Source organism: Cryptomeria japonica, chromosome 8 (genome assembly GCF_030272615.1).
Source record: "Cryptomeria japonica chromosome 8, Sugi_1.0, whole genome shotgun sequence".
Taxonomy (NCBI): Eukaryota; Viridiplantae; Streptophyta; class Pinopsida; order Cupressales; family Cupressaceae; genus Cryptomeria; species Cryptomeria japonica.
In genome coordinates, this window is record NC_081412.1 from 335,729,980 (window position 1) to 335,757,078 (window position 27,099).

The window sequence follows — 27,099 nt, forward strand, 5'->3', positions numbered from 1 at the left end:
GGAGTGTGCTGAAGTGGATTTTTGGTCGCAGGTCTCAGTGTGTCATTCTCCTCGTTCTGGGTATTTTATCTATCTGTCTTTATGGTTTAGGTGATTCATTTTGCAAGTTTATAGAGCATAAAATGGTGTTTTGGATTTTATTTTTGCAAAATCGTACCTTAGCTGGCTGCCATGTGGCTGGGCGCTTTGGAAAGCGTGCATAAATTATTGAGGTAGGTTTGCCATGTTTTTTTGTTCTAGGAACAATCGCCTACCTCCTAGTGATCAATTGCTTTCGGTTTCGTGTCATTGGATTAAGAATTGGGTGAGTTGTGAGTGTTTTAGTGGGATTTGGTGTTGCTGGTCTGTGTGTTTTCAGCGTGATGGGATTATATCAGAGTTAGAGTTTTCGGTGTTTGGAGTTGGTTTTGGGGTGTGTTAGTTCATTTGAGTGAAGAGAAAGGACTTGGTTTCATTTGCAGTTGTTGGTCATGTTATTGCACTTGGTTCATCACTCTTAGATGCTATGATTCATATTGTAATGCTGGTAGTAGTACTAACAACAGTTTCTATTGCTCTTTCTTGTTCCACTGCATAAGTGGAAGATGCTGGCCTTGCCGCCTATCTTTGGAATAGTGATTTCCCTTAAATTGTAATCCATATTGTGCATTGTAAAGCTAATTAGTAGTACTAACAGTTATCTAATTGGATTATTGCTCTTAGTCCCACTACATAAGTGGAAGAGGTTGACTTTGCCACCTAATTTGAATATTGTAATACTGTCCTCCCGTTGCATAAGCGGTAGAGTTGATTGTAATTTCATTTCTAGTCCTCCCACTGGATAAGCGGTTGAGTGATTGTTTCTTCAGTTTCTTGGCTTGTCCTTGGCTGGTTTATCGCCAAGTGATCTTTCAGTATTGTCATTATCCTGCTGAAAAGTGGAAGGGGCTGGCTTGCCCCCCAAGTATTGTAATCAATTTTAGTTTCTTGCATCTAATGATCCCCTCAACACTATATGCTCTCACCCTCCCAGATTGGGCTCTCGGTGATCAAAAGGTGGAAAGGGTTACTTTCATCAGTATTTGGATTTTATTTTCTTGCCCTAACGGGTGTTTTTGTTGATTGTAAACTGAAATAATTGAAATAATTAAGGGGGATATTAGAACATCGATCACATAAGCATAAATGCAAATTGTAGTTGAAGGAAATAGCACACACACACACACACACACATATATATTATCAAAAGCATACAAAACTCATGGAATATGAAATCCATGACATCAAAAGTTCCAAACAAATATCAAAACAATAACTAGAAGTTTATGGCTTAGAGGAACTTGCATCTCTCCTACAAAGGCATCTAAGGTAGGTTCTGCATGATGGAGCAACCAAAATATTTTTTTAATTATGAATATGCAAAGATTTTCAACAAGGGAAATGTATTATGTAGATTTTTATGATCATGATCCATCTTTAGTCTATTACTTGCTTAGACTTATACTTTGATGGGAGTTTGGGGGCAACACCAAAACGAGGTTGAGGGTAGCACTCCTCACGAGGGTTTGAGGGTGTGAGAGAGTGAGAGGTAGAGAGATAGGCATAAATTTTGGTGGAGAGAGGAGGGAGTGAGATATAGAGAGGTAGAGATAGGGAGAGAGGAAGAGTGATAGGGAGAGAGATAGGTCTAGTATTTAGGGTAGATAAAGAGAATGAGATAGAGAGAGCGAGAGAATGCTGATAGGAGCATGTTGTTTGGTAAAATTTGATTGTTTGAAAATTTATAAGATCTTTTAAAACCTAGAATTTGCATGATATCTTCTAGAGATCTGAAACCACTCTCAAACATCTTGCTAGTATATACATGAAATATTTCTTAATGTATAACAAAGGAAAAAAGGCAAAGGGAAATGTGGGCTTTTCCACTAGATACTTTTAGGCTCTTCCACCAGTTGAGTGCAGGTTCCTAGTTGCAACAAAATTTAAATGTTTAGGGAGTAGCACATTATCCTCAACTTAGTTGCATTGTAGGAGGCCATTCTAAGATTGTTTTGACATTATTATGCATAGTTGGAAAACTTGGACTCAACAAAAGATCACTAGCTTTGGAAAACTCTACTCAACAAAAATTCGGCAAAATCTCTACAACTTAAACAATTTCTTAAATTTCATTAGAAACATTTTTTTTTTGTTGCAAAATTCAATGAGGAGATACATCCAATGAGTCCATAATGAGTACAAATTGTTTCTTTTTTACAAATTTGATTGATTTGAATGCAAATTGAATACAAAACGACATCCTCATGCAAAATGTTGATGGCTAATAGATTGAAACAAAATAAAAATAGTAAACTATATTTGTAAAAGTAAAAGTGAATACAACATTTTACATCTTCCTCTTCTTAGATATATTGAAAACTAGGGGAGAGGTAGAACTAGATGAGCCCTTGGAGTTTGTTATGGCTTCTCCCCCTCACTTGGCATGACAAGCTATGGTTCGACCTCCGTCCTAGATGTCGATGCTGATGGAAATGACTCCTCAGCCTCATCAATTTCATACAATCCCAAATCTCTTGTTGTACCCCCCTCCTTGAATGCCTGTCTGTCCAAATAAAAGATCTCATTCTCGGTAAAGATGTCATCCTGCCTTGTTCAATCACTATAAGAATCTACCTCATTGAAATCAATTGGATCATTTGTTATGTTCTCTGCCTTTTTGTGCATAGCCGAAGATTGTATTGCACATAGACAAAGTCATTGAGGCATTTTTGGGATAATTTGTACATCTTCTTCATGTGGATGGCCTCAAGCAAGCTCCAATTGCACTCACAACTAGATGCACTACAATGTTGGCATGAGATGCAAAGGGCAAATCTTTAGAGATTTGGGGTGTCCCACCCCAATTCATCTAGCAAGGCTCTACAACATAAAATATTGGAGTGTTAGGAAACAAAGTCAAAACATATTTTATCAAATTATATATAGCTTTTTTTTTGTGGACAAGGGGTCCAATCTTGTGTATAGAAATTTTTTAAAAAGAAAACAACAAAACAAACATGCCCTCAAATAGGGGTGGCACAAAGTGGAATGACCCCTTTTTTGTTCTAGTAGGATGCTTTGGCAGTTTTGGTGGCTTGCATGTTGGAATTTTATAGTTTTGATTCTAGATTCTTTCTGGGTTTCTAGAGAGCTTCGCGAGGGTGTGACATGCAACTGAATTTGAGGAATTTTCTGAACTTACTATTTTTAGTAACTGGGACTCAGGACAATTTTTTTTTTTGGGGGGTTTCAGAGAGCCTCACAATGGTGTGACATGCAAACGAATCCGAAGACTTTTCCGGACTTACTGTTTTTAGTAAGCTGTGTCGGCTACTCAGAATGTGGTAAAATGCATTTGGACAAACTTACTATTTTTAGCAGTATGCTATTTTTTAGTAAGTGCTCTTTTTAGCAGTGCTTTTTAAGCAGGGGTGTAGCAGGTCAGTTCAGATGTCTATTTCCGGTAGGTCAGTTTGAGCAATTGGTCTTACAGCATTTTTGGAGTTATTTTGGCAAGTCTGAGCTTATCCCGTGCGACTTCATGGTTGAGGAAAAATATTTTTTAAGTGAATTATATATGTTATGATGGACGCCTTAGAAAGAAATAAGTTAATTTTATGAAATAATTCACTTTATTACCTTGGACGCCATAACACACTTTATTGATATTTTTATGAAGTTTATTTGCTACCATGAGGGGGTCGATTTGTTGGAAAATGTTGTTTAACGTTGGATTATAACTTAAGGCAATATGGACGATTTATTAAAGGGATTGCTTAAGTTATATTAAAGTCATTTTCTCAGTTATATGTTGGGTGCTCACATTATTTGTTATTTGCATTTTAATAGTGTCTTGTCTAGGCAAAATGGGACGACTTGGTGAAGGGATGAAATAAAATGCAAATTAAAGTGAATTTGAATGTCATTGTTTAGTTCCACATTGGAGGGAAAAGGAGGTTCGATTTGTGAGAAGGTTATAAATAAGCGCCTTGGTTTTCATTTGAGACTAACTATTGCTTATCATAACGAAGTGCTGCTAAAATCATTTCAGACTTTGCTTCGAGGGATGTTTACCTCCTAGTCTCCTTTAGTTTTGAGCTTGAAAGATAGCCCCTAGTTGAATATAGTGATTGTTTCTCACTCGGAGGAGCAGATTGAGCTCAATGAAGATGAAATTTTATGGATTTCTGATTTTTGGGAGTGTTGTAGTTTGTTTCTAGGTTGTTGTTTTCCATTGTAGCTGAAGCTTGTTTTCGTTTGTAGCTCCTTGTGTGTGTCCGCTCACTTTGGGTAATTGCTTGTTCAATTCCTATGCCTCGGGCGATTCATCCTGTAAGTTTTCGTTGATTATTTCAGAGTATTGGATTTCTTATTGCAAGTCAAACTTTTCTGCTGGAGACGCCCTTGCTGGGACGTGTTTGGGTTGCGTGTTATGCTGTTTCATAATTGTTAGTGTCATTTTCTCAGTTCCGTGCTAGTCATTGAATGTCTTTGGTCTTTGGGAGTGTGTTTAGAATTAATTTAGGTGTGTTTGGAGTGAGATAGAAGTGTTTTGTGGGGGTTTTATGTTGCTGGTCTGCATTTCCAGCCTGCTGTTCATTCATATCAGATTCAGTTTTTTGGGATTGAAATTGGTTTTCAGGTGTGTAAGTTCATTGGTGTGGTGAGAAGAGTCTTGGTAATTAGTTGTAGCTGGTGGTTTGGTTATTGACATTTGGATATCTCTGATGAATCATTTTGTAATGCTGGTTAGTAGTACTAACAACAATTTCTATTGATTTCTCTAGTCCCACAGCATAAGTGGAAGAGGTTTGCTTCACCGCCTAGCTTTGGACAGTGATTTCTAGTAATTCTGATAATCCATATTTGCAATGTAAAGCTGATTAGTAGTACTAATAGCTATGTATTTGGATTGTTGCTCTTATTCACACTGCATAAATGGAAGAGGCTAGCGTGCCGCCTTCTTTTTATTGTAACGCTGTCCTCCCGTTGAACAAGCGGTTGAGTTGATTGTTATTCATTTTTCAGTCCTTCCACTGAATAACGGGTCGAGTGATTGCTGTTATTTTAGTTTTGTAATCTTCTAATTGGTTGGTTGCGCCACCATATTGTTGTAGAAGTTCTTACACCCACTGGACAAGAGGAAGGGGCTGTGTTGCGCCCAGTATTGTATTTGAGATTTAATTTCCAGCAGTTTATTGAGCTAACGATCCCTTTGACACCGTATGCTCTCACCCTCCCATACTGGGCTCTCGGTGAGTAGAAAGTGAAAGGGTTACTTTCAGCAGTGTTGATTTTCATTATCTAACCTTAACGGGTGATTGGTGTTGGTTGTGAATTGTGATAAAAACAAAAAAAAATTAAGGGCCTTATTATAGTGGTATCAGAGCTGGTTTTCTTGCCAGCCTGTGTTTTAAGTTGATTAGAGAACAAGTTCTCCCTGCCATCCCATTGGGTTGTGGTTTTTTGGTTGCATATGAAAGTTTTGAAGAATGTCTACCATAGATAAGTGTATGTGTAAGTTAATGCAAGGATTGATTGATTTAATGGAGGATCCAAATATTAGAAAAGGGGTGGTGTTGATGTGTGTTTTATGCACATTGTTGGTTGAAAATTTTGTACACTTGGGGAAATATACAAAATTGTGGCTTCAATCACAACACACGAGTATAAACTCTCCTAATTAAGGGAAGGCTCCCCCTATCTAACTACAACTTGGAAAATAAAATAGGATGGGTCAGCAATCTTTCTTCTTTTTTCAAGAAAGACAATATCCTTTTCTCTTCACAGAAAAGGATAGCAATTGAATATGAACAACAGTAACCACTTTTAAATGAAATGAGAGAAAGGAAATGAAGTTTCCTGAAAGCTCAAAGACTCCCGTCACTTCCTTCGGGACGGGACAACAATATCAAGCTCAAAGATTTGACTATTGGAAGTCCTATCTACCCTTTGCTATACTAAATTTTACAACAAATAAAAGATAACAGCTCAAAGACTGGAATAATCTATTCTTTCAACCAAAGACAAGAACTAATGCAAGCTCAAAGACTTGCTGCTATTTCTTATCAAACAATAATTTTTCCTCAAGAATAGACGCAAGCTCAAAGACTTGCTGCTCCTTCAAGAGAGTTTCCTATTTTAATTAATCTTCTCTTCTTGCAGCTCAAAGACTTCAAATCAGATTGGACTAAGCTCCTTTAGAAACACTTTGCATGGAAGAAATAAAAAGATTCAAACTCAAACATGTAGCTCAAAGACTCAAAACTTGAGTAATCCTTCTTTATTATTCTTCAAAAACTTTCAATCCACATACATAAGCTCAAAGACTTCTTGCTGTAAATTTGGCAGAGTTTTTGCTTGCTTTCCAAAAGATGATCATTACAATGGACACCTCAAGTATTTATAGAAAAGGAGCCTTGAGAAAAAGGTGGGAGGATCCTAACTAACTTGAGAGATTCTCTCAACCACCAAGACTCATTCAATACCTAACTGAGACTTCATTAACTAACTAAGAGTTACTCCAACTAACTAAGACTTATTCCAACTACAGTCCTAATCGGACACAACTTGTAGTTGCCTTACATGTAATTACAAAAGTGCAAGTAATGTATAACTTGCATTTTACAAAAAATACTTTTACATGTAACTTGCCAAAACTAAATTACAAGTAAAGATTACAAAAGAGGGAAAATTCAACTAAGTGCTGAAAAACAACTAAGTTGCATTTTGTGAAGACACAAATCCTTGAAATTTCCGGATGCTCGCTTGTAGTTCCTCGGGATTCGGTTCATGGGTGTTCTTGGCAGCAACCATAGTCTTCACAATAGTGTCGTGACAACGGAGGAGCGCAAAATTGTTTTTATCCAGGATAGACTGCATTTCATGCAGAAAGGCTTGGTGTTTCATCAATGCTTGAATTGAAGCTGCCGAGAATTGTTCGCTCCTCCATTCATTATGAATTCTCATCTGTAAATCAGCAAGAACTTCTTCTTCTGGAATCAGCTTTCCATCTTGACTTACTATGTTGCAAGAGGCCCTTTCACAATGTGAGACAATATCTCGGTAAACTTCACCCCGGAATCTCCTTGCATCACCGATCTCCTCAATGAGGGATTTAAGAACAAGGGTCTTGTTTTCCAGGAGTTCTTCAAATTCCAAGTACATGACCTTGGAAGAGATGATGGCATGCTCCTGCAAAATACTTAGCTGTTGTTTGGGCATGGTATGCCAGATTGTCAGACATTTCTCAACACTTTCCAGATTTTTTTCGAAAGTGTTAGAAGTCTGATTCAGTTTCTCCTCAATGGTCTCTAGTTTAGACATTATTTGAAAAATGTCTTTTATTACTTGTACGCATTGTTCATGAAGTTGATCAACCCAGGAATCCAGTGCTTGTACCTTTTGAGCAGCCCTTTCCACTCTACGAATCGATTCTTGGGAACCAGAAGAACCTATGGAGTTACTCCCTTCAGCAGCCGGTTTTGTGATTTTATGAATGGCTGCCATAAGCTGTCGGTTTTCCTCTTCTAGCTTGTCTTTCTTCGCTAGAAGATCATCACACCTTTGCACCAGTGAAGCAACAAAAAACTGAGCATCATGTTTAATGACCTCATGCGTTTGCTTGCCCAACTCTATCGTCGTAACTTTGGATCAGGACTGTTTGAGTTGCTGGTAATCAAAGGCATCAGGTGAGATTTCTTACTTCTTCCTTTTTGGGGTAAAAGAATTAAGCCATGGAGGCAAAGTCATCAACTCTTTTCCAGTAGCAGCCATAGGCAAAGGAGAAGCAGTTTCTGTTTGAATTACTGTGGTCATCCTGGGAGGAATATCTGTTTGGACAGCGACCACGGTTTGCTCAGTTACCAATGGGCATGAAGATTGCCTCATGAATTCTTCAAAACCAGAAGTGGAAGTATCAATTTCTGATAACTGGATGCAAGTAGGAATATCTTCAAGAACTTTGAACACACTTTCTTGTTGATGATCAGGAGATGGCTCGTATGCTGAAATGAGAATTGCATTCTGAGGAGACTCATCCACAAGCAAATCAGGAAGAGAAAGAGGCGTGTGAATGGAAACTCGAGGAATGACCTCATGAGGCGAGTCTAAAACTGGAGACTTAGGAGCATCATCAGATTGCTGCCCCTCTTCTGGATTATCCAGATTGATCACCTAAACATGGAATCGTGATTTTTCCTTCCCACGAACAGTCGTCTCCTCAGGAGGAAGCACTACTGCACGACTGACTTGTAACTTGATCTTTGTGCCCGAAGATGAAGCACCCTCCTTGTTGTCAATCTAAATCTCAGATTTCCGTCCAAGAGGCCCATAGAATCATCTTCTTTATCAACCTTGATTTTGATAAGTCTAACAACATTACTTTTCAGCCATGCATTAGTGTTGGCCATAGGCTGAAATCTGTCAAGGATGGAGATGCACTCCTTGTGCGACCATTGGATCAAAAGAAGTGGAGCTTCCTCAACCCTCCGTGAAGTGTATTCAGGATCAAGTATATGCCCGTCATCAATCATCCCTTGTGGGATATCTGCCAAGTTCAAATCAACAATTTGCTCAACAGTGAGCCTGCAGTAATCCATCTTGAGGACTTCGGCTTCTGTGCGGAGATCTACCCAGATGTCTTCAAGGCGATGAACATGCACAAAGGATTTCTTGATTTTCTCCTTCATTCCTCTATAATCAAAATCAGCTCTAGATTTAAACCTTTTAAGCTTGATTTCCTGCAATTCAGGCTCCATGGCCTTAGCCTTCACAGATGTGACAAGGGAGTATCGACCAATTTTCAATGGGTTTGTGGTAGAGATCCCCATTCAAACCTTGTGTCTAGCAGACTAAAAAGTGTGAACAGCCATGATTTGTCTTCCCAACTCCATAAGAATTATCTTATCGGTTGGGTATCTCGGAAGCATGTATGGCTGACTATCATAGCATCCTATCCTCATATAGGTGAAGGTGGGAAATTGCAGAAACAAACACCCATACACAGACACCTTGAGCCATGCCTCATCTGATACTCTCTTGTTCCTGAGATTTTTGTCAAACTGACACATGAAATATCCAAAGAATGCATCTTGGACCCTTCTGAAATGCAGTCTGTTGGGTTTCAACGGCAACTGGTCATAATATTCCCAAACTGGTATAAGTGAGCGATCACCCTTGGTAGAAAGACCTGGAAAGTGTCTAAGTGATGCTGCTAAATAAACCAAATAGGAATTCATGAAGAAGGTCATGGTGGTAGGGACTGCTGCAAGTTGTTCGCACAAGGCATCGTTGATGACTTCCCCCTATGAAATGTGATGTGACTGTCGTATGAACATAATGAACTGATACATCCATGGCTCAAAGACATTGGAATGTTTAAGGCCCATCATCCTGCTGAGAAGAGTGATGGTGTCTCCTATCTCCCATTTGAAATCACAACGGTACAACTTTGCCCACCTTGAGAAGGAAGGTCGTGGCTCTTGGATCCACCTATTGATGAGCCGCTTGTAATCTTTTTCCCTCTTCACGTAATATTCCGATGCACTTTCTTTGGTGATTTCCATATAAACAGGTGCAGGAGATATTCTGAAGACCTTCTCGATTGTATCCACATCAAGACGAATTATAGCTTCACCATCATCATTTTTGATGACTCTTGATTCTTTGTCAAAATGATGGGCACATCCAAGAACGAACTCAGGTTCTAGGGCAGCCACCGGGAAGGAAGATGCATGATGGATATGGCTGTCCAACAGCCGCTGCAAGTTTTTATCCTGTGGATCTTCTACCCTATTGACGAATTCTGCCATATCAACGTGCCCTATCTTCGTGTCTCTGATGCAATCCAAAGGAGAAGAAACCTAGGAAGGTGCAACCTCATTCTGATATTTGTCATATTTGTATTTCATTTTATTTGGAGTTGGAGATGCCGGCAAATCTGACATTGATTGTGATCCTGGAATGATGTGATGAAGACTTAAGAGACTTAAGGCAACATCATAGTCAGCTGCAAATATCATTCTTCCTTCTCCAAATGGGTAAAACTTTGATTCTTGAATTTCTTGATTTTGTGAGAGGAAGAGGGGAAATATGTGGAAATGGGAAAATCTTGACTTTGACCAATTTCAGATCTTGGGCGAATTTTCGCAAGTATACAAGTTGGAAAGGACATACATGCAATCGGGGTTTTAAAACCCGAATACAAGTAGACTTGTAAATTCGAAAATGGAGAAATGGACGAAAAATGAGATTTGGACTTGCAGAAAATGACGGAAATGCAAAGTACGGATATGGGGAACATGAATGGATAGAAATGGGAAAATCCGGGAAAGTCATTTTCATGAAAATGGGAAGAACTCTTCAACATGTAATCCGGTTTTCAAAACCCGAATTTGCAAGGGAGGGGTATTTCACATTTTTTAATTTGGAATTTTAACAAAAAATGGTTAAATTCCTTAACCGTAGGGGAAGAACAAGAATTTCTAGCGAACTTGTAATCGAGATTAAAAATCCCGAATACAAGTAAAGAGGGAATTTTGGGAAAAACAATGCAACTCGAAAATTGCATACCAAGGGGAAAAATCCTCTCACAAAAACCGATTTTTGGGGGAAGAACAACACATGCCAAAGAAAATGTAACTAAGAACGAAAATTAAGAAAACAAGAAAATAATAAAATGAAGGAAAGAAAGGAAAGAGAACATACCTTTCTTGAAAATGCAAATGCTTCTCCAAAAATGCAACTAATTTTTGGAAAAAAGAAGGAAGACCAAAAATAGAAGCAATCCGCAATGCCAAAACCCTTAACACGTTTTTGAAAAAATGCCCCAAACTGATAAATGTAGCAGCAATCCCAAATTTGGAAGATCAAAGTGCCAATGAGAGAGCACGCCCAAAAGGATTGGAGCAAAACGCCTAAGTAGGGGTAGGAGAAATGGAGACAAGTGTTGGAAAACGTAGCCAAAGGAATCACGTGAAGAAAAACGTGGCCACCATTTCAATCTTCAACGACATCATTAAATAGCTCAAAACTTCCCCCAAACTCCACGGCTAGGTGAGAAAGGGCAAAACAATTTAGGAGTTTGCAGTTTGTTGAAGATTTAATCCCTCAAAAAGTGGCATTTATGAAAAACGTGGTTGCTGATTTAGGGCGAAAAACCAGTCAATGCATCCTCCAAATGTCACGAAAGGTATCTAAGAATGCATGGAAATAGGATGCAAACCAAAATGCCTTCTTCCTCCAACTATCTCTCCAGAAAATTTGCCTTGAAATGGTCAAAAATCATTGTTCCTTGCATTTCGGGTTTTTTGGAGCAAAAGACAAGTTCAAATTTGCATAAGGGAATGCAAATCGGGTTTTTGGGAGAGAATAACAAGTTTTAATTTCACTTTTTCCACTTACAAGCCAAAATTGGGTTTTTGGGAGCAAATGACAAGTTTAAAAATTGTCAAAAATGCACTTGCAAGGCAAAATCGGGTTTTTTGGAGCAAAATGCAAATTTTAATTACTTGTAAAAGGGAAATAAAATCCCTACAACAAGTTAGAAATACTTGCACATATGTAATGGGGATTTAAAACCCCATTACATGCAAAAACCATTAAAGTAGGGATTTTTTGACCAAACTGCAAGTTTACTTGTAATTGAGTAAAAATATCCCTTTTTTAACTAAACAAGACCAAAAAACAATAAAAAAGACAAAAACAAGAAAGGGAAATTTAAAACAAATTGCAAGTAACATCTTTTAATAAAGATGCACATGTAATAAGCTAAAAATTCCCCTACAACAACCAAAACAATGAATATCATTAAAACTTGCAGTTTGAAGAAAATTCTCCACCTGCAGTCGGGATTTTAAAACCTGAAATTGAAGGAAAGACATAGCAAATGAACCCAGAATTTGACGAAATTCGAAACACAGTTCGAGAATGGACTGAGGATTAAGCCAGTCCAAGGATTAGTTGAAATTTTGCGTCGGGAAGCGTGCCATAGAGTAAATTTTTTCATTTTTTCACAAAAGTTTCATGTAGTGGTCCTTCATTTTTGGAAACAAAAATGAGGACAACACACATTCAAGCATCAGAATAAAATACCAAAGTACTTTACCCTCTCTTGAACAAAATCACCTTAGATGTAAGGATAAGATCAACTAAAATGATTCCAAGGTTTCCACAGTCAGGTCTTGACGAGTGGGTAACTCAATGGTTGATTTGAATTGTTGTTTTCACTTGGGGACTTACACAATTGTTCGAATCAACTTTATATATCATGAATGTGGAATGGGTGTGCTGACAACTTAGGAGTTGGCAATATATTTCTTGACTCAATTCTAACAAGACTTTCTAAAAGAATAGGCAAAAGGGAATAAGGTTAAGGAAATCTATTCTAAGCTTAGGAATGTAGGAAATGATGAACAAATTTAGTGGAATCAAACTAGGCAAGGTCTCACCATCAAGTCGAATAGATTTTGACATGAGCTTAGTGCAATCATCTAAGGTATATCCATAGATTTTCAAATTACTACCATCTAACATTGACACCATCCAAGTTGATGCATATGAAAGGACGTATAATAATTGAAGTTAAGCTTGCATAAATTTCTAGTTGACCATGCACGACACACATACAATCATCAAGAGGCTAGTGGTATAAATTTAAAAGATTCCACTCAAATATACCAAGGTTGCATGGGTACTCGTACCCAGCCCTTGGGTACTCGTACCGGAGACTCGGACGCGTCTCCCGCACCAGAAATTTCATTGGAAATGTCTCCATAGAGAGGAGACTTCTCGCTAACGTATCCACCCGTCTCCCATCGTCTCCAAGCCAAACACAAAAAAAGGAAACCTTAAAATGTTAATAAAAACAAAACACAAGCAACAAAATAATCAAAATGTAGTACAAATGGAAAAAAAACAATGCTCAAAACAAATGCAGGTCACAAGGATTTCTTAAAACGTTGCAACAGCCATTACTAAATTATTATATTATATTTAATGTCATTATATTTAATGTTCAATGTCATTATATTTTCAGAATTTCTATAAATTATTAAATTATATTTAAAAGAAATTGGCGTCTCCAAGTACCCACGTCTCCTATTTTGAAAAAATAGCCGTACCAGTACTAGCACCAGTCTCCAAAGTCTCCAAGTACCCGTACCCGTGCAACCTTGAAATATACTCAACAATTCTTTCATCCAATCTAACAAACATTGAAAGCAAATTGTAATCTAAAATTCTAATCTAACTTGGAGGAATTGAAAACCTTGAATGCAAAACAACACTTAAACAAAATCACCATCAACTTGAACAATGATTTATATTTAAAAGCTGCAGCATATACCAACAATTCCACAAAATCTCTCTTACAAATGAGAGGCAATAAGGTATATATAGAGTCTCATACAAAATGGATGGCCAAGATTAAAACTAAATCAAGGGCCAAGATCATTCCAATGAAGCCCTAGAGTTGCCCTAATTAAGGTTTACATCAAAAAAAGGTGCCACCAACATATGGCCCAATAGAAAGATACCTAGTCATTAAATAGGGAATCTTCGAGAAGATTCTATCCTGCATCTCTTTATCTCACATCATAATCCAAGAATCTAGGCAATATAGAATCTAACTCCATGAAAATGCTGGGTAAGGTATTCTGCTGTAAATCAATCACGTCCAATGCATCTGAGAAAGCATCCAAAGTGTTCTCCCAATCTGGCATGAGCTTCTGCGAATTATGAACATGAATCAACAAAGAGACCAAGTCATCTATTTGACTCCTTTTCAAAGAGTCTAACTGGTTGAAGTACATAAATTTCATTTTGTCTCTCAATTCTACTAAGTGTAACCCACTGGCTTCACTGACATCAACTCCCAATAACTCCTCAATTGAGGCAAGGATCTTCGACTGAATATCATGAATAGATCCCTCCATCTCTGCACAACTCTTTTGTGCGCTCTCATAAGTTGATTTTTTCATGGCCAATGAACAATACTAGCCATGGAAATCGTATCTCCATTGTGCATAACATTCTACCTGATCAATGTGGACATAGGAACCTTCTTCAAATCTCTGAGGCGTGGAATAGTCTTCTCCTGAATGGGTCAAAATTCTTCCCAAACTCCCTCCAAATACTGTATCCTTATTATCAACCTTGTTATCCTGTCAAAAGCCTTGTCAAAATGAGTAAGGAAATCATCTGCCTGTCTCTTTGTATCCTCGATCCATTTCTCCACTTCCGGGAGTGTATCTCTGGTTGCCTCATAATGTGTATGTAGTCCATGATCAACTGCAATAGGGAAAATAAGGGTGGGATTTTCATGCCTTATCCCTGCAATATACTCTCTATGTTTGATATTCTCTGCTTCGTACTTCTTTCTTTTCTCTATCGCCCAGTTCAATCTTGCACTGATTGCCTTGAGGGTATCACCAACCTCCTGAAATTCCTGTTCCTTTGTAGTACGACCAAGGGCAATTGAAGTAATTTGGAAATCCATGGGAGTAGCAATGTCCGTCGTCACATCTCCAATAGGAACAACCACCTGCACAATCCGCATTCCTGTCTCATCTCTAGCTATGTGTGACAAAATCTCAGCTTTCTTGGGTTCTTTTTCCTTGTTACTATTTTCTTACTTTTCTCCATACTCTTCATCAGCCAATCAGGAATAGCTGCCATCTCCATACCCTCATCGAGACACATCTCTCGATCAAGTTCTCTCAATGCGAATCCGGTTTGAGTACCAAAACAGGTGAACCTGGTAACTGAGAATATATGCTTTACTTTATGACCAGCTATCTTATTTTCTCAAATTGTTATCAATAGCTTTTTTTTAAAATTAAAATGTATCTTAGTGATGAGTTTGTTGATGTTCATGTCGATTGTTACTGGTGCATTAGATATAAAGTATGGGTGGGACTTGGTGCGCTTATGGCTACAAAATGCTACTTTACCATTAGTGCATTATATATCAAGAATCTGATAGTTTGTGCACTAGGTTTAAAAGAGCAGTTACATTTGGTGCTCCTAAATCATCTACTAATCAATTTGTTGAATGTTATCTTTTTCTTAGCATTCAGTGCATTAGCAATCTGATGCAATTCTGCATTTTGAAGTTTCCAGTGGTGTATCTTAACTATTAAAAGCAGAATATGAAAACTATTTTTTTTTCCTTGATTTTTTGTTGAGGGCACCAGGAATTGAATGTAATCGTAAAGCTGTATTATTTGATAAGGTCTTGGATTAATATTAATGGGCATTTGTGCAATAATAGCATATCCAGGTTATATTTTTTGTAATATTGCTTTTCATTTGTTTCTGCTGCTTTTTAGCAAGCTTAAAAAATATCATACTGATTTAGCATAGATTTTATCAAACAATCAGAGAAAATTTTCTTGAACTTTGTGGTGCCAGTGTCTGTTTGCAGCTATAGCTATTTTTGCTGTTTGTCTTTTTATTAGTATGAATTTTTATTTTGCAGGTGTGGTGTATTCTTCTCAATGACATGGTGATGTTTAGGATGCATTGGCCGCAGTATTCAGATCTTCGGGTTAATGGTCAGCATACACTCTGCACTTGACCCAAAATGAAAAACTATAAAAAATTTGCACAGTAAATTCACCTTATTTTATGCTGAGTTGTAAAATGTCCCCTTAGAAAGCTTGATTTTGAATATGAAGAAATGTACCGGATCCAAATCAAACTTGGAGAATTGGGATTAGAGTAGAATGACTAGATTGGGTTTATCTTGTATAACAATAATAAATTTGGTCGGACATGTTATGATTCATTCAAGGCGCTCTATATCGACATAGAAGTCTTTAGATGGCAGTAATGGTGAAAAGTTATGAACCTAGGAACTTTAGTAGTAGAGAAGCTTGCAGATTAGTTTTAATCTATGTAAAGAACAGACTAAACGATCTGTGCTGTTTCACATGCAGAATTGAAAATTAAAGATTTTATATCTTGCCTCTGTTTCATGCTTCCGCCTTAATTACATTTTCCCTCACCGTCCTTAGGATGAGGTCAGATATATATAATTCAGAAAATCATCTTACTCCTAAGACTTAACGATTTTCTGTGGGAATCAATAATTTAAGCCCTAATTATCATCATAAGCAGTAACGAGAAGGTAGATGCATAAGAATATACAGCGATCCTTATATAAGTCAACACAACAGCAGATCAATCATCAAACAATTCACTGGATGAGCAGTCAGCGTAGACAAGACTCTCTTCCATCATACAGGGCATCCTTTTCAAGGAATAATGCCCGGATTTGTCAAGGCAAAGCACGGGTTGTTAAGGAGCATAACAATAATTAATTTAATTAAGGAAGGGGCAAAAGATATAAAGGGGCGTTACTCCTGAGAGGGTTGCGACCAAATAAAGACACAACCTTCCACCATCTCTTGAGGATATATGACCAGAACAGCATATCAATCGAAGGGGGATATATCACAAAATTTTCATCATTGAAGGATAATTTTTTGACTGGCAGATCAGATTCTCTGCAGATTGTATTCATTCACAGGCAGATTATTGCAAGCATTACGGAGACATGAGATTGGTATGCTGTGTCTTACTTTTGGATCATATATGTATTTACAATTATATTATATCTGAATACTATTAGAATTAGGGCAGATATATGGCCTATAGGACAAATATTACATTTGTTCTTATTTTGGTACATATAACGGAAATAATAAGATCTATATGTACATAGAACAGAAATAATAAGATCTATATTGGTTAATTAAGTTTTATATAACAATTTGCTTAATTTCTGTTGTTGACATATTTATTCATAATACATTAGCCAAATTACTTAATCATTTCTATTTCCCCCTGCCCCCCCACAAGGAGAGGCATGGTTGTTGTCAGGGAGAGGCGGAGTAAATCCATCCATCCCAAATTAGGAGATCCCCAAGGGTGGTTTGGATGGATGTTCTTGAAACCTGGGCCCAAATATGGAGGTGGTGTCATCGAGTCCTATACAAGTAAATCCCCATCCAGGGTTGAGGATTAGAAAGGAAATAAGTATTGGGGCTTGAATATAGCCACTATCAATTGTACTATTGGTATTAGAGCTTTTATCGTGCTATCTTGTGAAAGATAAGTTAATGCAACATAGACAAGGGACACAAAGAGCCTTAGAAAGGGAGAGAAAGAAACTAACAGCAAACACAAACCTCAATGAAAACGATAGCATGGATGACGAGTTGAAAACATTCATGGAGATGACAACCAAAGCACTAATGGATCAGAATGAAAGAACAACCCAAGTACTTATTCAGGCCTTACAAAACTTTGGTAATTCAATTAATAATCTTAAAACCAATTCCTCAAATGGGAGAGACATAAGTTAAAACCATTCAGAAAACAATAATGGATCCTTTACATCTAGGATACTAAAACCCTCTTTCCTACTGAGGAATGATATACCAAGGGAGGAAGAAGAAATTAATCCACCCACTAACAACACTGAGGAAATTGCTACAGCCTACACAAATTTATACCTTGAGGTGAGAAGAACTATATCATTTAGGGTATTTTGTGAAGTGAAGAAACATGAGGCACCTAGAAAAGAAAAGAGACATCCAAGTAAAGACTTGAGACATAAGGTAGATAAAGTAATTCTTCCAAACTTTGATGGATCTAATAAAATAACAGCCCATGCATGGTTACAAAAGTTGAATACTTATTTTACCCTCAGCCCAATGACAAAAAAGGATGTAGTCCAATTTTCTATCCTTGGAGGGATTGGCCCATGAATGGTGGCACCATGGAATCCACACCCAAGGGGACCAAAATGTAACTTCCTATGATGAATTCTCACAAAAAATGATCAAAAAATTTGATTGTAAACATCCTCAAAAAGATTTTAAAGAAGTGATGCAGTTAAAACGACGAGGGATGGTGGAGTATTACATAGCTGAATTTGAAAGAATTTTAGTTAGAGTTTTAGGGATTGATGAAAATAGATGAAAAACTTGCTTGAAACTAACTCGCTGAATTCGCGAGCACTCGCAGGTTGGAGACCCTAGGGAGTCATTCACACATTTACTCTGCCACTACTTTTAGTATATCAGTCGTGATTTTTTGCTAAAAACCCGCTCGAAATTGTGATTCTTCCTTCATTCACTCGCCAGATTAGGATTTAATGATTTTTGGTTTCCAACTATGATAATTTTTGTAAATTTTTCAGAGACGTTTTTCCAATCTTTCTTGCTGAGATCGAGTTAATTTAATTCTATTTGTCCACTATTCTTCAAGTTTGCCTAGATGCATGTGATTGGGTAAAACTGTGACCAAATTAATTCTTGTTTTGACTCAAATTGGGCTTGTATAGATGTCCTCAGTCGTACCTAGATGTGTCAATCCGGGGTCATAGACTAATGAAAGATATTGTGGCTGTTTGCCAAAGGGATGAAGATAGTGACTTAAGGAAGAATGAGATTGAATTATCTGATGTAAGAAGCTGAATTACACATCGACAATTAGCCAAACTTCAAATTAAACTAACTCACACTTCACACTCTCTAAATTAGAAACCTAGATTAAAGATTTTATTTGTTGTCGAACTATGCACCAGGTCCAATTTTAATTACAAAAATTCTACTCAAATCCACCTGAGTGAATCAACTATAATGAATGTTGAATGTAATCTGAAATGATCATAACACAATCACGAAATCTGTTAGAGTATAAAGAATTAGCTGTTTGAAAGTAATTGTATTTAACAAATTTCTCTCAAATCAAATCAATTGCGCTGAATTGAAACTAGAACAACATGCACACAAATCAAACGTGAACATGAAACTTAAACACAACTCACATAAATCACTAGGTAACCGCAAAGTGTGCCCTACCTCCTTGGTCGCCAAGTGATGAATTATGAATGCAACTTGTTACTCTGTATTAGTTTTTCATAAGAAGCAGAAACACGTATTCACAGAATTTAAGTTTTGAACTGAAAATGTGTATTAAGGATGATTAAGTTCAAATAGGCATACATATATATACCGATCATACATACTAATGATAATTTTTAAGTTTGTTCATTTGGCCTATCGGCCACTCACAACCAAGAGTCTATGAAGACAACAAAGGGTTGTAGACCACTTATAACACTAAAAGAAAATATCCTAAATCAAAATGATCGGTCACTAACAAAGTCTTGCTAATGTCATCCCACAAATCTCCCATGGTCCATGTGCTCGTAACAGCTTTAACTTCCTCCCTAACCATCTACTGCCATTTCGGACACAAAACAATCAAAATTATCATAATTTTCAGCAATTTGTTAATCCTAATTTATTTTCCATACTTTATTAAATATTAAGGTTCCTTCAACAAATGGTGATAGGAATATGTACAGAGACAAATAATGAAATATTGAAATATTCTACACTCATCATTTCCCCCTAGTTGGACAATTTGCATGTCCTCATGCAAAGGAATGCAAGCTACGAACCAGGTAGAGCTGTGAGCTTCTGTAGAGTGCCATTGATCTCATTGACCCATTGTTGTTGCATTGCCTGAATTCTCCACTTGTGCTCCTGAATTGGCATTTGAGAAACTATTACTATGTTAAGTTCAGCCTTGAGTTCATCTATCTCTTTTGTTTGTGAATTGATAATGGAATGAGCTTCTTGTACCATCTCATGTAAAGTCTGATTCTTTGTCTGTATTTTTGTCATTTCAGCTTTCAGATCCTGAAATTCTTTTTCTGTCACCCTTTGAGGATCTTCCTCTTTAAATTCCTCAGCTTCATGACTTTCAGTCTGAAGACTTTCATTCACATTATCAATCAATTCATCTACCTTCTCATTTTCATGTCGGTCAGGAGTAGACAACTCATCACGTTGTTTGTTTTCAAGGCCTTTTTGATCATGCTCTGGCTTCTCTTGTTTTGTTTCATGGGCAATGTCTTCTATCATGATCTGTACTTGAGGATTATTATTAACATTGCCCATTGGTCCCTCTGGAACCTGTGCATTTATCTTTGAGGGCATTACTTTTTCTGTTTCCTGTTCCTGATTCGTTTCTGATGGTGACATGACCCTAGCATCCTCCATTTTCCCTTGTTGATTATCTATTGGTAGATTCTCTGGGTTAGTACTAGATAAATCTTCTGGAGACTCATTGTCTTGTTGCTTGGATTCCTGTTCTTTTACCTTCTGTCATTTTGCCTTACTAAACTCTCTATTGGAATTTCCTCGTTTTCCAGTTACTTCAGACAAAACTTCTATTTCCTTAGAACCTACCACACTACCAGCTACTTGGGCCAAATTTTCTAGCTTAGTTGAAGTGTCAATTTTTGTTTTCCCTTCTTGTCAGCAGATTGATCACTGAGTGGTGGTTCCGAAGATTTCTTTTTCTCACTGCCCTGCTTACTCCCGCAAAGGTTTCAGCTTGTTGGACTTCGATGCAACTCGCCTTGTAGTACTCCGGGTCATTCTTCTTTTAGGTTTTGGGGTTTGTACAAAGGATTTACTAGGGCTTCCTTTGTGTTTCTTTTTACTAGTCTATTTAGATGACCCTTCTTGTTTACTTTCTTCAGAGACAAACTCTTCCTCATAAGTCACATCTTCATCCAAATAATTATCTTTGGAGGAACCCTCCGTGGAAGATTCCTCTTCCTCAAAGAGTCTGGTATCCTCATCATCCTAAGAGTGGACAAATGAGTCCCAATCATTAGGAGGAGACAATAATTTCAATTCTCAGACTACTAGAAGTTTTATCAGACCATGGTGGGATAGACAATGGGGTTTACCACTTCTCACCATTTTAGACATTTGTTGCAGGGCACGATATAGAAAATATGGAATATTGATCAACAAACCTTGTCGCAAATGCAACATTAATTTGAAATGCTGGGCAAAAACATACTAGAACCTACCTTCACAAGTGATATAGTGAATGATGTATTTGGTGACTTTGTTCCAATGTCCTGGTAAGGATTGTAGCTTGGTGCCCTGCCTAGAAACCATTTCCACAGATTTGCCCCTCTGCAAGAATTTCTTTCGTGTTGGCTTTAACTTTGTAGATTGCTTGGATTTCCTAGGGAAATATTGTTCTCCTATTAGTGGCAGCCCAAAAAGTTTAGCTATGGTTTCCATGGTAACTGTAATATCCAACCCTCGAACAATAGCCTTCTGGTTGCAAAAATTGTGGGCAAATTGTAGCGCAATTTTCTCATCAAACCCTCTCAATTGTTTGAAATAGACATACCAATGGGCCTTCTGAAATTTTGCATATGCTTCAGCATGTGCTTTTAAATCTTGCAAAGTGGTAGGTTCGTGACGTGGGCGGTGACCTTTTGCCATGTCTGCAAAAACTCACTGTAGCTCAATACTAGGGACTCAGACAAGTATGGTTTTGGTAAAGCGGTTTACAATAACAAATTCTAAATCCAGCAATGAGTAATTGATAGGGAATGATGGGCAAACATAGTAATGAGGGGTTATAAATGACAATGCATTAAAATGATGACAGTGACAAACCCTTTCCCCAATTGATTGGTTGAACCATCCATTGGCCAACTCACCATTTGATAGAAGGAAACCCAAAATTTAAATTAAAATAAACAAAAGAAACTAAGAAAAACAAATTACCAATTACCACGAGCGAGAGAGGAATGTGGCGAGCCCGAATAGGAAGCAGGTACATCGACATGCCTTGAAATGATGGAACAAGGTACACCGGAGATGGAAGATCTGCAGAGATCTGACATGAAGTAAAGTGGATGGAACAAGCCAGGATTCGTACAACATGGATGACAACAAGCACAATCACAATGTCGGATATGGACATCGAGGGGGCAATGATGGATAGAGATGTGGCAAGGGGTCCACATAGGCAAAAACTGCCAAAGATCATAAAGAAAAGAAACTCGGCACCATGACAAGATGAAAGGAGGAAAGAACACGGAGACAAGGCTAAGTCCGAACCACAACAATGCGTGCTAAAAGACTTCCTGTCAAAAAGAGAACAAGAGCAAATTCCAAGGAGGAGGTGCTTGAAAAGAACGAGAGTGGTAGAGCCGAAAGGCAAAGGATGGCCAGAAGTGGTCAAGGCAAGAAGCCAACCACCGAAAATGGTGGGACCATGCAAGGATAGTAAGAGAGCACCCAGTTAAGTGTAAATGTAATGAAGAGCAAATGAAAGACAACTCCTGTCGCGGAGGGTGATAGGAGGTGTTTTTTTTCTTTCTTTCTCTTTTTCTTTTTCTTTTCTTTTCTTTTTTTTTGTCTCGATAGCAAACTGCCAATAACCTAGTTTTCAGCCTACCACTGCTTAGAGGCGTTGGTAACCCGATTTTCACCTCTAAGATTATTTAGCAGTTAACGTCCGCTGAAAACTGGTTTTCAAATGTTAACTGGCCAACAAAGTCCAAAGGTTTTAGTTGTTGGATCATTTTTTTTTTTTTTGAAATTTCAATTTCTGAGACCAAAAGGAATGACTGTAACCTCCTTCACTATTTCACAAAAGAAAGTTTCTTTTGAGAGAGATCATTTGTAGAGTTTCAGGCGATGTCCATTGATAAGCATAACTCTTCTTTCAGAGTCCACAGTACGTAGACGCACAACACCATTATCATATATCCTCTCAATCTTGTAAGGCCCGAGCCACCGCATGTGAAACTTTCCTTTCAAATCTTGAAAATGGAAGTCATACAAGAGTGCCCAATCACTTGGTTGAAATGACCTCTGTCGAATGAAGTGATCATGCCTAAGAGCATACTGTTTTTGAATTGTCTTTGCATGAAACAGAGCCTCCTCACACAATTCATCCAAAGAATGCAATTGAGCAGTATGCTCTCTTTGTGCATCAAAAAGACTCATACCTAACTAAAGTGCAGTGCGAAGAGTCTTCACCTCAAATTCGATAGGGAGGACAACCTTTTTACCATAGACAACGTCATAAGGGGTCAGAGTTGTGGTGGTCTTCCACGTTGTACGATACGTCCACATAGCTTCAGGGAGCCGCACAGCCCAATCGTGCTTATGAAGAGTAACTGTCTTGGTAAAGATGTTTTCAATTTCTCTGTTGGTGACTTCTACCTGCCCATTAGCTTGAGGATGATATGGCGAGGACTTCCGATGTCGAATTTCATATTCACGAACCAAAGCAGAGATGAGATCTGATGTGAACTGAGATCCCTAATTTATGATCTCATGGAACTCCAAATCTTGTAAAGATTTCTGAATAAAGGAAGTTGGTTACCTTTGTATCCTTGGCATGTTTCAAGGCAACAACTTCAACCCACTTAGTTACATAATTTGTACATACAAGGATATATTCCTTGTTCTTTGATGGTGGGTTAATTGGCGCGACAAAATCCAAGCCCCATTTCTCAAAGGGTTCAATGGACAAATAAGGATGTAGAGGCATTTCATCAGAGCGTGTGGGATGGCCCATACGTTGACATTTATCACAATGATGAACATAGCGATTACAATCCTTGTGGATTGTAGGCCAGTAGTATCCAGTAGTAAGAATCTTGGTAGCAGTTCCCTGGGCAGCAAAATGGCCTCTGCAAGGTTCAGTATGTCATGCCTAGAGTATGTTGAAGACATCGTCCTCAGGCACACATCGACGAATGACATTATCAATTCCCTTGCCAAACATCAATCCATCAATCCATGTATACTAACCACTGAGTCCAACCAGCTACCAACGTTCCTTGGGATAGAAGTGTGGAGGAAACCAACATGTGACAAGATAGTTTGCAATATCACCAAATCGCGAGTGTCATCAACTGGTACCGGTTCATCTTGTTGTTGTAACCTAGACAAGAAATCTGCAACCACATTCTCACGGCCAGGCTTATCAAGTATAGTAATGTCAAATTCTTGAAGCAAAAGCAACCACCTAATTACTCTACCAGTTACAATTGGTTTATTCATCAAAAATCATATTGAAGAATGATCAATATGAACAAACACTTTATACCCACTGATATAATGACGAAACTTGTTGATTGCATAAGCAACGACTAAGAATTCCTTTTCAATTTCCGTGTAGCTTACCTCTGCTCTAGTAAATTTTTTGCTGATGTAGTAAATGAAGTAGAAAAGATTATCTTCTTTTTGTTCAAGCACAACTCTCACAGAACAGTCCGAAGCATTAGTGTGAATATGAAAAGGTAATTCCCAATTTGAACCTCTAAGCACAGGTGTAGTTACAAGTTTGGTCTTAATGGTATCAAAAGCTTCTTGACATTCTGGTGTCCATGAGATAGTACCATCTTTGGCCAATAGAGAAAAAAGAGGTGAGGCAATCTTACTAAAGTTTTGGATGAACCTACGGTAATATCCTGCATGACCTAGAAAGCTTCGGACATCCTTTTGACTAGTGGGTCTAGACAAGTCCTTGATGATTTGTATCTTTTTGGGGTCTACCTCTATTGGAGTTGAGGAAAAATCAACTCTACAGCTCCCAAAGATCACCTGCATGCAAACCTGTCACAGGAGAGAAGCAAAAAAAGCTATGGAGGCCAGAATTCAGAGATCCAGAAAAGAGGACTCATGTTGTTGTGCAACAAGAATGCAATTCAATAATTAAAGTTGTTATGAAAATACAAAGAGAGAATCCTTATAAGAGGATAGATACTCGAAACCCTAAAGAATTATTAGATTCCTAAGTTTAGCTTAAGCATAGAGTATAATAGGCTAATAATTAAATAAATAATTATTAGCTAATAAAAGATAACTCCAACACCCCCCCTTAAGATGAACTTAGGGAGTAGCTAAAAAACAACTAAGGACTAAAAAAGCATGAAAGCAACAATAGGTTCCGACAACTAGGCCTGATGAGGTACCCAAGTACAATAAAATCTCTGTAAAGTGGAGAAAAAGGAGAAATCCCTGTGGGAAGAAAACTCCTCTCCAAGAAGAGATGACAGCTCAAGTGAAGAACTAAGAAGCCTCCAAACAAGAGTGTCCCAAAAGATAGGAACAAAAAAAATCATGAAGAACACCACTGAAGCATGAAATAGCTGCACACACTGTCGAAGAGTAACTGCTGATCTGAAGAACCTCCACTGAAATAGAACATGACCAGGTAGAGAAGATTGTAATCTGCATGAGTGCCCTCAAATGACACTACTTGAATTAGATGTCAAAATGGGGCAAAACAACTGAACTTGAAGATATAGATGGCATGAAACACCAAAGCCTAAAGAGTTGATCAATTGAACCAAGGAAGCATTAGAATAATAGGACAAACCTCCCCATTAGAACAATAGGACAAGCCTCCCCATAATGCTAAAAAGGAAGAGGGACAGGTACACTGAAAAGAACGGCCAACAAAAACTGCATGACGAAGAACCAGGGACATCGAAGGTGCAGAGAAAGTACATAGTGTTGTGGAAGGAACACTCACTTGACACACATCATGAAGCTAATGTCGTGGAAAGAACACTCACATAACAAAGGTAGATGGCAAACAAAGACAAACATCAACTCCCCATGACACTTTATAAGTAGTGCATGTACAATAAGGAACAAGATGTGCAAAATCCCAAGTATACAATGCATGGTGGCACTTTATCTCAGTGCGTTTGCATAAATAAAATGCTACAATGATTAGAAGAGACAGGAGACTGGAAACAAAAAGAACAAACAAAGACGAGACATCCTACTCAAAGAAAGAGATCCTAGGACCTGAAACATCCAAGATATTCACCAGTGCTGAAAAACAAAAAATTGAATAAAATATACCCCGAGCAGAATCTGGAAAGAAAACAAATATGAATGGAAAGAACACGGAACAGGCTTTCCAACGACATAAAGGTTTTGAAAAATGGAGTTTGGATGCTCAAGTTATGTCTCCTGGAGTGCAAAAATGAACCTCTAGCTTTTACAGCACAAAGCGCCACCAAAGAAGCAAAATAAAAAATTCAAACCTCTAGATTTGGATAGAGCTCGGAAAGAGCTTTCCGACGATATAAGATTTTTGAAAAAGCGCCTTCGTATGACCAAGTGACAGCCTAAAGAAAAAAACCCCTCTTGTAGGGCATAAAGAGGGTAAAAAAAAAATATTTTTTTTTTTTACGAAACTTTTTTGACGCATTTGCAAGTACAATCGTACGGATGTTCGTGCCTCGAAAAACATGCCAATAAAAATTCATGCCCCAAATGCCCCTATCATCGAAAATAGGCAAATTATATATCAAAACTCATGGAATCAGCCTTCTGAATCCAATTGTGAGGTCCTTTTGCTCCAAAATGTACCAAAAAGTCAGCTACCCCCAAAAATGGAAAAAAACAACTACATAAACCCCGAATACACAGATTTGAAGAACAATGCCGAAAATCTCTCATGAAGAGAACAGGGGCATGCAGATCTGGAGCTTTGATACCATATTGGAGTTGAGGAAAAATCAACTTTATAGCTCCCAAAGATCACTTGTATGCAATCCTGTCACAAGTGGAGAGAAGCAAAAAAGCTATGGAGGCCAAAATTCAGAGATCCAGAAAAGAGGAGTCATATTGTTGTGCAACAAGAATGCAATTCAATAATTACAGTTGTTATAAAAATACAAAGAGAGAATCCTTATAAGAGGATACTCGAAACCCTAAAGAATTATAAGATTCCCAAGTTTAGCTTAAGCATAGTGTATAATAGGCTAATAATTAAATAAATAATTATTAGCTAATAAAAGATAACTCCAACAACCTCAATGCCGTGAGAAGAGATATAGTGTCCTAGTACAATCCCCTCAGTCATAAGGATGTGGCACTTTTCATGACTCAAAGAGAGGTTAGTTTCAATACATCTCTTAAGTACCTTCTCTAAATTTGCCTTAGCTTCATCATAAGTATTACCATATACAATGAAATCATCCATGTATACCTCAACACAATCGTGTATGAGATCCGCAAAATACTTAAAATTGTCCTTTGAAAGGTAGCAGGGGCGTTATATAACCCAAAAGGTAACACATTATAGGCAAAAGTATCCCAAGGACAAGTAAAAGTGGTCTTTTCTTGATCTTCGGGTGCTATGTGGATCTGATTGTAGGCACTGAAGTCATCTAGAAAAGAAAAGAACTTTTTGCTTGCAAGACTA

The 27,099-nt window shown here is 37.8% G+C and overlaps 1 protein-coding gene across 3 annotated transcripts in view; it reads left to right on the forward strand.

Moving 5' to 3' along the window:
- Positions 1-27,099, forward strand: part of LOC131079144 (E3 SUMO-protein ligase SIZ1) — a 311,118-nt gene that overhangs the window by 194,201 nt on the left and 89,818 nt on the right. For all 3 annotated transcript variants that reach the window (XM_058017061.2, XM_058017044.2, XM_058017052.2), the window contains exon 9: positions 15,497-15,572. In XM_058017061.2, the coding sequence (XP_057873044.2) occupies positions 15,497-15,572 (76 nt within the window). The remainder of the gene's footprint in view (positions 1-15,496; positions 15,573-27,099) is intronic.